The sequence below is a fragment of the Carcharhinus amblyrhynchos genome, chromosome 4, assembly GCF_965287045.1.
Source record: "Carcharhinus amblyrhynchos chromosome 4, sCarAmb.v2.hapA, whole genome shotgun sequence".
NCBI classification, from domain to species: Eukaryota; Metazoa; Chordata; class Chondrichthyes; order Carcharhiniformes; family Carcharhinidae; genus Carcharhinus; species Carcharhinus amblyrhynchos.
This window is the reverse complement of record NC_137327.1, coordinates 76,184,024-76,197,614: the sequence shown is the minus strand read 5'-3', so window position 1 is coordinate 76,197,614 and position 13,591 is coordinate 76,184,024. Positions and strand designations below refer to the sequence as shown.

Below are 13,591 nucleotides of genomic sequence, written 5' to 3'. Positions count from 1 at the left end.
CAGAAAGCCGAGTCTGCAAATATGGTCTATTTTTGGCACAGATTAATAACATTCCAACCTCAGCATGTCAAGCAGCTGACGTTGCACTTTATTGTACAACACTGTTGATCTATTTTAAGAAACAATCGAATAAGATGTACTTGTAAGCTGAGAATGGTTTCATCAGCATCACTTAAAAGCTCCCAAGATACAAAAAACCCATTGATGGTCAGCAAAGTATGAAAGCACCAAGGCGACATTCTTACCTTGACAATCTCACAGTCGACATTTGATTCCATGGCGACCGCTTCTATTTTTTCTCTGCATATTGAACCAAGGCTGGTCATACCGACATCCCAATATTTTTTCAGAACAGCCAGATCACTCTCACTAAACTGGGTACGATCCTGCAACTTAATTAAAGAGAAAGCTTAGTATGAAAAAAATGTAAATAATGCATTATGAAATACTTCAAAATGAGGTAATTTGCAATTCAGAATTTATATATGGCATTAAAATTGTTTTCGTTACTTATGCTGCTTATTAGGTATAATATGATTGTGCAACTTAAGCCAGGAATCTGTAAGTTAGTCAACCCTTTTTTTTAAATGAGAGGACTTTGCTATTAAAATCTGCTTCAGTACGTAAACAATGAGCTCCAGTTTCAAGCTTGCAACTCCAGGAGAAGCAATATCTTCTGACTATTAGATGTTGGAAGAGGATTTTGGAATCACGTCTGTTTAAGCTCGTATAATATTTTAATTATTCAATTGCATTAAAATGTGAAATAAGGTTAAATAATGAGTTTAACAACCAGACTGCCACTTTGGATAGCAGTAGAAAGTGGCCATTGTTTACTTCACGTTGTCCATGTGCTGCACTGAATTGTGTAATGTGGTCAGATTTGATACTAAGCATGAAGGATGGAAGCATTTTTAAAAAGAGAGCCTGTGTGAAAATATGTACACAGCTTTTCCAGAAATTGTGGGAAATCAAGGATCTAACAGGAGTGAGCTACTAAAAGAAATCAGTGCGAGTTAACAAATTGTACTGGAGAAATTAATGGGACAAAATGTTGATTGATCTGCAGAACTCCACAGCCTATATCCTAAGGTTTTAATAGTGATAGCTAGAAAAATAATGGAGGCATTGGTTTTCATTTTAAGGAATCCCCTAGATTCCGGCACCATCTTGATGTATTAGAAGGTAACAAATGTAAAAAGGGTGAGAGAGGAAAAAAACAAACAAGGAACAACTGGGCAGCACGGTGGCTAGCACTGTGACTCACAGCGTCAGGGACCCAGGTTTGATTCCGGTGACGGTCTGTGTGGAGTTAGCACGTTCTCTCAGTGTCTGCGTGCTCCAATTTCCTCTCAAAATCCAAAGATGTGTAGGTTAGGTGAATTATCTATGGTAAATGTGTGGGATTACAGGGATTGGTATGGGTAAGAGGGTCTTTCAGAGAGTTGGTGCAGACTCAATGGGCTGATTGGTCTCCCTCTACTCTGTTGGGATTCTATGGTAAGGAACTATAGATCAGTTAGTTTGAAATCAATTCTGGAAAAGTTGCTCAAATCTATTATTAGGGATATGTTCACAGAGAACTTTATGAATAGGAAGCATCACTGATTTATGAAAGTAAAACAGTTAAGGGTGTTTCGAAAACTAAGAGGCAAAACAAGAGGAAAACTGCAGTGTATTTGGATTTTCAAAAAGCATTCAAGAGGTTGACACACAGGTTATTACACATAATTATGTCTGATGGGATTGGGGTTAAATACAATAGCATGAATTAAGAACTGATTAATGGACATGGTGGCTAGAACTACTGTCTCGGTGCCAGGGACTAAGAACATAAGAACATAAGAAATAGGAGCAGGAGTAGGCCATCTAGCCCTTCGAGCCTGCCCCGCCATTCAATAAGATCATGGCTGATCTGTCGCTGCTCAGTTCCACTTTCCCGCTTTCTCCCCATAACCCTTAATCCCCTCTCTGGGTTCAATTCCGGCCTTGAGTCACTGTCTGTGCAGAGAAACATTCCCCCAATGTCTGTGTGGGTTTCCTCTGGGTCTCCAGTTTCCTCCCACAATCCAAAGATGTGCAGGTTAGGTGGATTTGTCATGCAAAATTGTCCATTAGCGTCAGGGGGATTAGCAGGGCAAATACATGGGGTTATGGAGAGAGGGTTTGGGTGGGATTTGTCAGTGCAGGCTCGATGGACCAAAATGGTCTCCTTCTTTCTACACTGTAGGATTCTATGAAGCAGAATAGGAATAAATGGATCGTTTTCAAATTGACAAATTATAAGCAGGGGGTACTACAGAATCCGTGCTGGGACTCTGGCTACCTAAAATCTAAATCAATGACTCAGGTAAGGGGACAAATGTAACGTTTCCAAGTTTGTTCATACTGTCAGGTGGGAATCTAAACTGTCGGCTCCATGGAAACAGACTACAAAAGTGCTCTAGGCAGGTTAAGTGTGTAGGCAAGAACATGCAAATGGAATATAATGTGCGGAACTGTGAAATAACCCTCTTTGGAAGAAAAAAATAGGGAAGCCAAATAATTTTTGTATGGTGGGAGACTTGGAAATGTTCGCATTTACAGGCATCTCACTATCCTTGTACATGAATCACATTAAGTTAACATGCAGGTACAGTAAGCAATTAGGCAAAAAGCAAGTTAGCTTTTGTTCCACAGAATTTGGAGTACAAGAATAATGGCGTCTTCCTACAATTGTACAGGGCATGAGTGCGTATTTGAGTATTGTGTAGATTCTTTAACCAAGAATATACTTGCCTGAGAGGGAGTGCAGTGAAGGTCCCCAGACTGATCCTTGAAATGAGGACTATCCTACTAGGAGTTTCAGTGGACTAGATTTACATTCCTTGGAAATTAGAAGAATGAGAGGTGATTTGTGAACTGTATAACATTCTTGAGGAGCTTGACAGTGTGATGTTGGGAGGATGTTTCCCCAGGCAGGGGATCTGGAATTAGGGGTCACAGACTCAGAATAAGGGTTTGGCCTAAGGTGGGAAAAAATTTCCTCACTCAAAGGATTGTGGACATTTCCATTCTATACATCACACAGCTATAGATACTTAATCTTGGAATATATTTGAGACAAACATCAACAGATGTTAGGATACAGATGGAATTTGGGGATGTGGGAATAGTATGGGAAGGTGGAGTTTACATAGAAGCAGTTCTGCTATGGTTTTACAGAACGATGGACCAGGCAAGAAGGGCTGAATGGCTTATTCCTGATCTTATTTCTTACTTACGAAAATACTGGCAAATACATTAAAAGGGAATAAATCAATCAGAATTTCCAAGGGAGATCTGGGACCTGCCCCCAGACTGGTCCACAAGAGGAGGAACTAGTATTTTCAGTGCTCATGATCCTGTTCAAAGTTCTAGATCTCATCATTGAGAAACAGTTGCAGTAAGCTTTTGTCCCACTTCACTTAGCACAGCATCAAAGCCTTCAGGTTTATTTTTTGTCTATTCTCTGGATATGAATGGCATCGGTAAGTCTGCATTTATTGTTCATTCCTAGGTTTTCTTTTGAAGCAGATTGGGGAGGGCTAACAGGTGAGTCAGCGAGTTGGGTTTTTGGTCCTGCCTGGCAGTTTTTCAATATTTTTTTCCTGGTGCTGGCCATCGATGTGCAAATTTGAGTTCTGCTTCACAATTTGCCATGACAGAATTTGAACTACAACTCTAACCATTTAAATGTGTCTCAATGTGTGGAAGCTTTGAAATGAACATGAACACCTACATAAAAGTGAAATTATCATGGTTGCTTGCAATTCCAACTTGCATTTATATATTGCCTTTAAGTGTTCCAAAGCACTTCATATAAGCATAAATATGGCAAAAACTGACAGTGAGCCAAAGAAAGAGTTATCATGAGTGATAAAACTTCCTGGAAAGAGAAGAGAAAGGTGAAGAGGCTTGGGGAAGGAATTCTAGAGCTTGCTGAAGCACTAATTGTGAGATGAAGGGGCCGTGATGAGTTTGTGGAGGTTCGGAGGAGTCGGGGGGTGGTGTTCTAAACCACAAAATAAAATTGGAGGAATGCAGAGTTCAAGGAGTGGAGGTTTGGAAGAGGTTACAGATAGGGAAGGGGGATTAGGCTATGATGTGAACTCAGACACAGACCAAGAAACAGCAAAGTGAATTGGAGTGAATTAAATGGAACAGGATTGAATTAAGTGAGCGACCTGTAAACAAAAAGCTGAATTGAATAAGACCTTTTCTATCTAAAATCAAACAGGAAGTAAGGCTGGGTACTGAAGGATGGTAACCTTCTCAGCAGTCAATGAGGTGAGGGAAAATGTTTCAGAACGGACAAAACGATGGGTCAGATCTGTCAGGAACATGCAAGCTCCACAATTCTGAAGGAAAATCATTGACCTGAAATGTTAATTTTGTGTCTCTCTCCACAAATGCTGCCAGATCTGGCAAGTATAAAGCTTAATATCAGGATTTTAAAAACTTTTGTATATCATCATCAGTCTTCCACAGATCCAAGTAGCTTTGAATACATCTTTCAAACTCCAACCTAACTAATAGGCAAAATAGATAGAGCTAATCCCGCATTTCTCCTGTGGCATTAATTTCCTGCCTGAACAGTAAGCAGACAAGTAAATTGGAAGGAGGCATTCTTGGGGAAAAGTACTGAAGGTAGGTGGCAGATTTTCAAGGAATGTTTGTCTGGAGCTCTGCACGACAACGTTCCAACGTGACAGGGAGGTTTTGGTAGATTACGGGAACTGTGATGCACAAAGGTTGCAATGAACCTAGTCAAAAAGAAAGGCATACAGAAGGTTCAGAGAGCTAGGCGATGTTAAGGTTCTAGAGGAGTATACAGGTTGTAGGAAGGAGCTTGAAAAGGAGAGCCAGAAGGGGTCATGAGAAGGCCTTGGTGGGTAAGATTAAGGAGAACCCCAAGGCGTTCTACAAATATGTGGAGAGTAAAAGGATGAGATGTGAAGGAATAGGACCTACAAAAGGTGAAGGGGGAAAAGTTTGTGCGGAACTGGTAGAAATGGCAGAGGTGCTTAATGAATACTCTACCTTGGTACTCACGGTGGAAAGTGATCTGGGTGGTTGTACTGCAGGTTTGCGGTGGACTAAAAAGATAAAGTACGTGCACTTTAAGAAAGAGGATGTGTTGGAACTTTTGAATAGCATCAAGTTAGATAAGCCGCCGGGACTGAATGGGATGTACTCCAGGTTACTGTGGGAGGCGAGGGAAGAGATTGCAGAGCCTCTGGCAATGATCTTTGCATCATCGATGGAGACGGGAGAGGTTCCGGAGGATTGCGGATGTGGTTCCTATTTTCAAGAAAGGGAACAGGGATAGCTCAGGGAATTACTGACTGCTGAGTCTAACCTCAGTGGTTGGTAAGTTGATTGACAGGGTCCTGAGGGACAGGATTTATGAACATTTAGAGAAGTTTAGTATGATCAAAAGTAGTCAGTATGGCTTTGTCAAGGGCAGGTTGTGCCTTACGAGCCTGATTGAGTTCTTTGAAAATGTGACTCAACACATTGATGAAGGAAGAGCGGTGGATGTGGTTTATATGGACTTCAGCAAGGTGTTCGATAAGGTCCCCCATGCAAAACTTCTTGAGAAAGTGAGAGGGCACTGGATCCAAGGGGCTGTTGCCTTGTGGATCCAGAACTGGCTTGCCTGCAGAAACACAGTAAAAAGTCTGACAACACCAGGTTTTAGTCCAACCGATTTATTTGATAATAGACTCACAAGCTTTCGGGTTAGTCCCTTCGTCAGGTGAATGGAGAGTTCTGGCCTCAGACAGAGCATATAAAGCACAGACAGTTTAGAGACATTGCCTGCAGAAGGCAGAGAGTGGTTGTGGATGGATCTTTTTCTGCATGGAGGTCGGTCACCAGTGGAGTGCCCCAAGGATCTGTTCTGGGACCCTTGCTGTTTGTCATTTTCATAAATGACCAGGATGAGGAAGTGGAGGGATCGGTTGGTAAGTTTGCTGACAACACGAAGGTTGGTGGTGTTGATAGTTGGTTGATAGTCTGGAGGGATGTTAGAAGTTGCAGCGTGACATAGATAGGATGCAAGACTGGGCGGAGAAGTGGCAGATGGACTTCAACACGGATAAATGTGAAGTGGTCCATTTTGGCAGGTCCAATGGGACGAAGGAACACAATATCAGGGGTAGGACTCTTAGCAGTGTAGAGGATCAGAAGGACCTTGGGGTCTGGGTCCATAAGACTCTTAAATCGGCCTCGCAGGTGGAGGATGTGGTCATGAAGGCGTATGGCGTGCTAGCCTTCATTAATCGAGGGATTGCGTTTAGGAGTTGGGAGATAACGCTGCAAGCTTTATAAGACCCTAGTCAGACCCCACTTGGAGTACTGTGCGCAGTTCTGGTCGCCTCATTACAAGAAAGATGTGGAAGCTATGGAAAGGGTGCAGCAGAGATTTACAAGGATGTTGCCTGGATTGGGTGGCATGTCTTTTGAGGGTAGGTTGAGGGAGCTCAGTCTTTTCTCCCTGGAGAGATGAAGGATGAGAGGTGACTTGGTAGAGGTTTATAAGATGTTGAGAGGTATAGGTCGGGTGGATTCTCAGAGGCTATTTCCCAGGGCTGAAATGGTCGCTACAAGGGGACACAGGTTTAAAGTGCTGGGGAGTAGGTACAGAGGATATATCAGGGGTAAGTTTTTCACTCAGAGGGTGGTAGGTGAGTGGAATTGGCTGCCGTCAGTGGTGGTGGAGGCAAACTCGTTGGGGTCTTTTAAGAGACTTCTGAATGAGTACATGGGATTGAGGGTTATACATAGGCCTAGTAGGTAGTGATATGATCAGCGCAACTTGTGGGCCGAAGCGCCTGTTTGTGCTGCAGTTTTTCTATGTTCTATGTTCACATGGCATGCATTGTGATCAATAGCTGTTGAGATGAAGTTGTACTCTAAGCCTATCCCTTTATGATCAAGTTGCTTTCTTCTCATCTGTAAGATCATGTAACTTTACAAGTCTAAGTCCAAGTTGAACAAGCAAGTCACAGCTCAGTCTAGCAGACTGCCTTCAATCCTGCTGCAAACTTCTGCAGATTGCAAACATTTACAGCTCACTGTTCAGTATGATGGTCTGACTGGACAATCCCAGTTTCAACTGCTTATAACTCCTGAGAATGCTAAGAATGAAAAATAGAGTCCCTTTTAGGAACTCTGTATATACAAAATGCTCCTCAGCCAATAAATTACTTTCACAACATGTAGTCAGTTGTTTCATAGGCAAACTCTGCAGCCAGTTTATACACAAGGAGATAAATGCCCACAAAATCAGTTGCAGTGGTTCTGGTTGAGAGATAAATGTTGAAACAGGATAATGGAAGAACCTCCCGTCTCTTCTTGCTGTATTTCAATAGGATCTTTTACATCAATCTCTGCATGCATAAGGGATATTAGTTCATGTTGAATTGGAAACTCAATGGAATAGCTTTGACAATGCCCCATTCTCTCAGAACTGCAGAGTTACCAACTTTAATAACATGCTAGATAATGCTCAAATGGCCAATTATAACCGCTTTTGGATTTCCGGTTCAAAACAAGCCAGTACGTGGCCTCCTTTGCCTTTGTGGAAACTTCTGTTCATCCATAGTGCAATGATACTCAATATTTTTATCCATGACTAGCAGATGATCTGTGCCATTGTACATGATGAGTCAGATGACATGCTGTTTTATAATAATACCTATGGCCCACGGTTCTGGAGTTTGAGGAAACCTCAAGCATATCTATCTTTATGTATTTCCTTTAAGAATCTTGGTAGCGTTTGAAAGGATGGACAAATATGATCAGAACTATTGCTCGCACAGAGGGTATACACCGACATGAACTGGTTGGGTCAAAGATGACTGTACTGTGTCAAAAATTAAGAGTAAACCTGGCCCTGCTTGACAAAGATCTAAAAGAGAATGAAATTTCTATCTTTCTTTTTCCCATCTTAATTTTTTCCTTTAAATGTCTTTGCAGGTCACATATCTTTAGCTATCAAAGGCTTCATGTAACTTAGCTAGGCAAAGAAGTTACATCTGAACATCTTTTAAAATATCCCAAGTAATAAATGAAAGTAAATACCTAAGAATGTTTGCGTCCAAACCTTTCCTCACTAACTTGGATAGCAGATGGTATTATCATCAAGTTGAAAACTGGGTGCAGGATTTTCCAGTGACAGAGGCAGCCTGCCATTGGCTGGTGGGTTGCCAGAGGGTGCAGCTGGTAGGCCATGAAAAACACCATTGCCTTTGGTGGGAGTGGGTGATCCTGGTTCTGGCCAATGGCGAGTTGCCTCTACTACCAGAAAACCCACACGGGTGGGGTGGGCAAAAATTCTCAGCCTGGGTCTTTTAACCTTTGCTACAGTTAGTTAATGTAACCCAAGTCAAATTACAATATCCATCAATTGGGAGAGAAGGAACTGTCAGAACTCATTTCCTGCAGGATAAGTCAGTGTTGAATTTTGTTTACACTGGAAAATATTACAAGCAAACAGAATATAAGGAAATAGCACTTATACCAAAAAATTAGCAGAAGTCCACAAAAATTTAACAAGCCCTCAAACACTCTGCTTACTATTTACAGAATTTTGTCAATGATTGCTTGGTATGGCGACCATATAGCTTCATAGAATCAGTGAACATTCCCTAGTTCCTTAATAAAGAGAGCTCTGTCTCAAGGTATACATTTTGAAATGATGTGTTTCTACATACTGTATGACAGTGTGGTGTATCAGTTACAATTCTGTAACGAAAATCTATCACGAGATCAATGGAGAAACTTTCACCCTAAAACTGGGTTTGTTGGGGTCAGATGGGATGGGATTATTTTTAAAATCTCAAACCTAACCCCAATCCAATCATGTTTAGGTTTAATGGGGGCGGACAAGGGTCAGGTCCCCCAATCTGCTCTGAGGATGAACTTTGGCCATTTGAATATTATGAGGCTGGCAAACTATCTTGCATGTTTATCTCTGGTATGTGAACTTTCTGGGATTTAAGAAATACGTCAGCCCAAGGAGATGAGGATGGTTTCTGGGGAAAAAGGTAAGGGTCCTTCTGAGCCAGCTTTGCTTCCTCAAAGGTCACCAACCTTACCTTTATCTCCGCTGTGGGACACACAACATGTGCTCCGACCCCCAAATCAAGGACAGCAACAAATAACTTAACTGCTCCTGTAGCCTCCTCCTGAGGGTACCCTGCCTGACAGTAAGGCAAGCCCAATCAAGTTAGCTTCTGGATGGGAAACCTGTTAAAAACAAAGGCACACACCTTTGTTTTTAAAGGTGTAAAACTCCACAGCATGCAGGAATCCAACCAAAACTCCTCCCCACCTGCCTACACAACATGTGTTAAATTAATAAATCAAATACATCTTTTAATTTGTGGGAGACACCAGTAAGTAAACATGACTGTAAAAGCAACCAGATAGTTGTAAAAACCCAATTTAGGCACAAGAGCCCAGTCCCACAATTTACAATTGACTCTCAATGCCGGCTTGAAGGATCATTTTCATTACTTATTCAGGTCTAAACTGCTCAACAAAGCTCAAACACACACCCTCCTAAGTTATTAATTCATAAACAACCAATCCTGGCATCATTCAGAGGTCTTTGCAACTAAATTTGATTCTGCCTGTTTTTGAGATATATTTAGATACAAAATTCAATGAAGGAACATATTCTGAGGGTCACCTACTAACAGCTGATAGGTGGTTAAATCCAACCTTTGTTTTTAATCACAAAAGCCTCATGACAGATGCCATTTACTTAAGGATGCAAATAACATGGCTTAAATTCAGAAATGAAGCTATTGTCTCATAGGTTAAATACAGTGTTTGGATAACAGCCAAATAAAGCATTGATTCCTGTTTCAAGTTTATATATTTTATCCAAAACCTATCTTGGGAGTGTTACTAAAATTGGACAGACTTATCAGCACTGTGCCAGGTATCCAACATAGGCAAAGACTTAGCATTCTGAATCCAAGCAAACACTGCAAAGTCCAATTCACTAAGATCTTGGAACTGATGCTCAAATCGGGGGGGAGGGATCCAATGAAGGATTTTAATAAGACAGCATCCCAGAATCCTCCATCAACACCACCATCAAGAAAAAGGGCAGCACCGAGTAACCCACCATGCTAACTTGGATGCAGATTGCACACTGCTTATTCATTATTCTGTAATTCACTATGTAACAACCATCTTAGAAACACCATCAGCACAAGGAGACAATCCATCACCATATTTTCAAGGTGATTAAGGATAGGCACATGAATAGGCCATTCAGCCCCATGAGCCTATTCCCCATTCAAATAGATCATAATTGTTCTGTATTTTAACTCCATTAATATGATGTGGTTCTGTAACCTTTAACATCCTCCCGAACAAAAATCAACTGCAGTTCTAAAATTTTCACTGGCTTATCATTAGCTTCTGTTGGAGAAATTGCGATCTCCACCATTCTGTGAAGTGAACAGCCCAGGTTTAATTTTAAAATTATGTTTCCTTCTTCTGGACTTCCATCAGAAGAAATCATTTCTCTCCACCAAACATCCTTACCATCCCCAATATCATCAGTGAAACCATCACAACAACCTCTCAAAGGGAAAATATATTCCACTGTGAAGTGCGGTGCCCACAAGAAATAGGAGCAGGAGTGGACCCATTTGAGTGAAGTAATTTTTCTCAGTTCTAAATGATATCCCTTATCCTGAGGCCATGCCTGTGTATTTTAGATTCCCTGATCAGAGGGAAAAAATCCCTCAGCATCTCTGTCCAATCAATTCTCTATAGAATCTTGTATGATTCCATAGAACTATTAAACCATAGAACCACAGATTCCCTACTGTACAGGAGGCGACCATTTGGCTCATCAAATCTGTACCAACTCTCTGATAGAGCATCTTACTTAGGCCCAAACCCCAGCCCGTCACCCTGCAAATTTATCGTAACTATTCCACCGAACCTACAGGTATTTGGACTGAGGGAGGAAACTGGAGCATCCAGAGGAAACCCACACAAAAATAGAGAATGTGCAAATTCCACACACACCCAAGGGCAGAATATAATGCAGGTCTCTGGTGCTGTATGGCAACAGTGCTGGCCACTTTGTCATCTTGCAGCCCCACGGTAGGGGCAGTACAGTGAGATCAGCTTGCATTTTTCTAAACTCTAGAAAATACAGATCCAATTTACTCGGCCTCATATCATAGCACAATCCCTTCACTCCAGGGACCAATCTGGTGAACCTTCACTATACGACCTCCAATATAAGTATTTCCTTCCCTAAATATGGAGGCTAAAACTCCAGATGTGGTCTCACCAAAGCCCTGTAAATTCTAACAGGATGTTTTTATTCCTGTACTCCAATCTCTTTGCAATAAAGGTCAACAAGCCACTGGCCATCCTAATTGCTTGCTGTACCTGCATGCTTTCCTTGTACAAGCACACCCAAGCCTCTTTGAACAACTCTGTTTTTCTATGCTGAAAAAATATTTCCCCACATTATACACAGTTTGACATCTTGTTGTCCACTTGGAAAACCTACCTACATCTCTTTGCAGCTTCTCTGTATCCTCCCTCAGCTTACCTTTTCACCTTACTTTGTATCGTCAGCAAACACCCATTTATAGTTCTCTTTATCTAAGCGTAATAAAGATTGTAAATAGCAGAGGCTCCAGCATGGATCCTTGCAACACCCCACTAGTCACAGTGTCAACTTGAAAATGCTCAATTTATGCCCACTCTCTTCTTCTGGTTATTAACTAATCCTCTACCCATGCTAACATATTATTCCCAACTCCCTGAGCTGTTATCTTGCCTATTTTATGGCACCTTACCAAATGTCTTTTGGAAATCCAGATGTACTACATCCAATGGTTTCATTTTATCTACTCTCTTATGTTACATCCTCAAAAGAACACTAATAAATTTGTCAAAAAGATTTCCTTTTTGTTAAATCATGTGGATTCATTCTAATCATACTAAGTGCATTGTTAAGGCAACTCCAATAATAAGATTCCAGCATTTTCCCTACAATTTATTGTCCTGTATTTCCCAGTTTTTTCTGTTGCCTTTCTTGAAAAGATGCTTGCTAATTTCAATCTGATGGGACCATTCCTAAATCTAAGGGGGTTTTGAAAAATCACAGCCGATGTAGTCATTACGTCTGCAGCTATTTCTTTTAGGAGTTTTGTTGGATTTTAGCTCCTGTTTTTCCAATTCTCTTTTCTCTGCTGATTTTAATTAGCTGAACTTCCCTAATTCTTTGTAGCTGCTAGGTCACCATCTTTTGGGTATGCAACTTGTGTCTTCTGCTTTGAAGACAGACACAAAATACTTATTCAATGCATCTGCCATTTCCTTATTCCTCACAATAGCCTCGGCTTCTAGGGGACCAAAGTTTACTTCAGCTATTCTTTTTCCTTTCACATACTTATATAAGCTTACAATCTGTTTTTCTATTTCTGGCTAGTTTACTCTCATATATGATATTTTTCCACTTCTTTCAAACTTTTGGTGATTCTTGGCTTGTTTCTAAATTATTCCCAACCTTCAAGCTTGTCCCTGTTCTTTGCAACATTATAAGTCTTTTTCTTTTTTTCTAATACTATCCATAATTTCCTGAAAGAGTCATGGTGGGGTCTTTCTTACTGAGTATTTGTTTTTCAATTAAATATATTTTTGCTGAATATTTTGAATTGTTTCTTTCAATATTTCCTATTGCTCGTTTACCATTATACAGCCCAGACCTGAATGCAGTATTCCAGTAGTAAATGTTAGGATCAATATTTTTTAAATGACCAAATTTTATGTTACTGCACATAGCAATGAAATTCAAGAAAACAGTTTTATTCCAAATGATTGTATATAAATAAATATAATACATGTTTGACACAGCCCTCTAAGAAAACTTGATAATGTCTTCCATTCTAAATTACCATCTGGAAAGCTGCTTTGAATAGTCTGGCACAGTAATATTTAATTAAACCATAAGTTCAGAATTATTCTATGGGTTCACGAAATCAAGTCTTATTTTGATTTGAAACCCCTTAAAAGATGCAAAAGCACTGAACCGTTTGACAGCTGATAGAAAGTTCTAGAATATAAACATTGTGTAAAAATAAATAACCGTGATGTTATACCACTAATGGTTTTTACTTCAAATGAAACCCAAAGGGAAGCAAAACTTCCTCCACACAATCACCACCAGATGGAGCTTGGGTGCCAATTTTTTGCTGACATGTTTGAAAATTCATTCTTAATTTTGTTGTAAGCTGTGCAACTGGTGAGGAGGTATTGCTTAGTTCCACTGCTATTTCTCAACTATCCAAATCTTAATCTTGATAAAGATATTAGGGCACAATAAAAAGCAAAGAAATCTTGCGCTGCAGCTGCCCAATTCAGTCATTTGTAGCTAATATACATCCAAGCTCTGGACATTTGCAATGGGTGGAAAGCTCCAAATTACAAGAGATGCTGTGTGTGTTCTTTCTTAACTATGCTGACTTTTTGGACTGGCATGGAACAGCTTTGAATAGCTCCAGTGTTCAAACATAAA

At 40.5% G+C, this 13,591-nt stretch overlaps 1 protein-coding gene across 10 annotated transcripts in view; it reads right to left on the bottom strand.

Moving 5' to 3' along the window:
* Nucleotides 1–13,591, bottom strand: part of hdx (highly divergent homeobox) — a 110,917-nt gene that overhangs the window by 20,459 nt on the left and 76,867 nt on the right. For all 10 annotated transcript variants that reach the window (XM_080187375.1, XM_080187377.1, XM_080187369.1 and 7 more), the window contains one exon: nucleotides 246–392. In XM_080187375.1, the coding sequence (XP_080043501.1) occupies nucleotides 246–392 (147 nt within the window). The remainder of the gene's footprint in view (nucleotides 1–245; nucleotides 393–13,591) is intronic.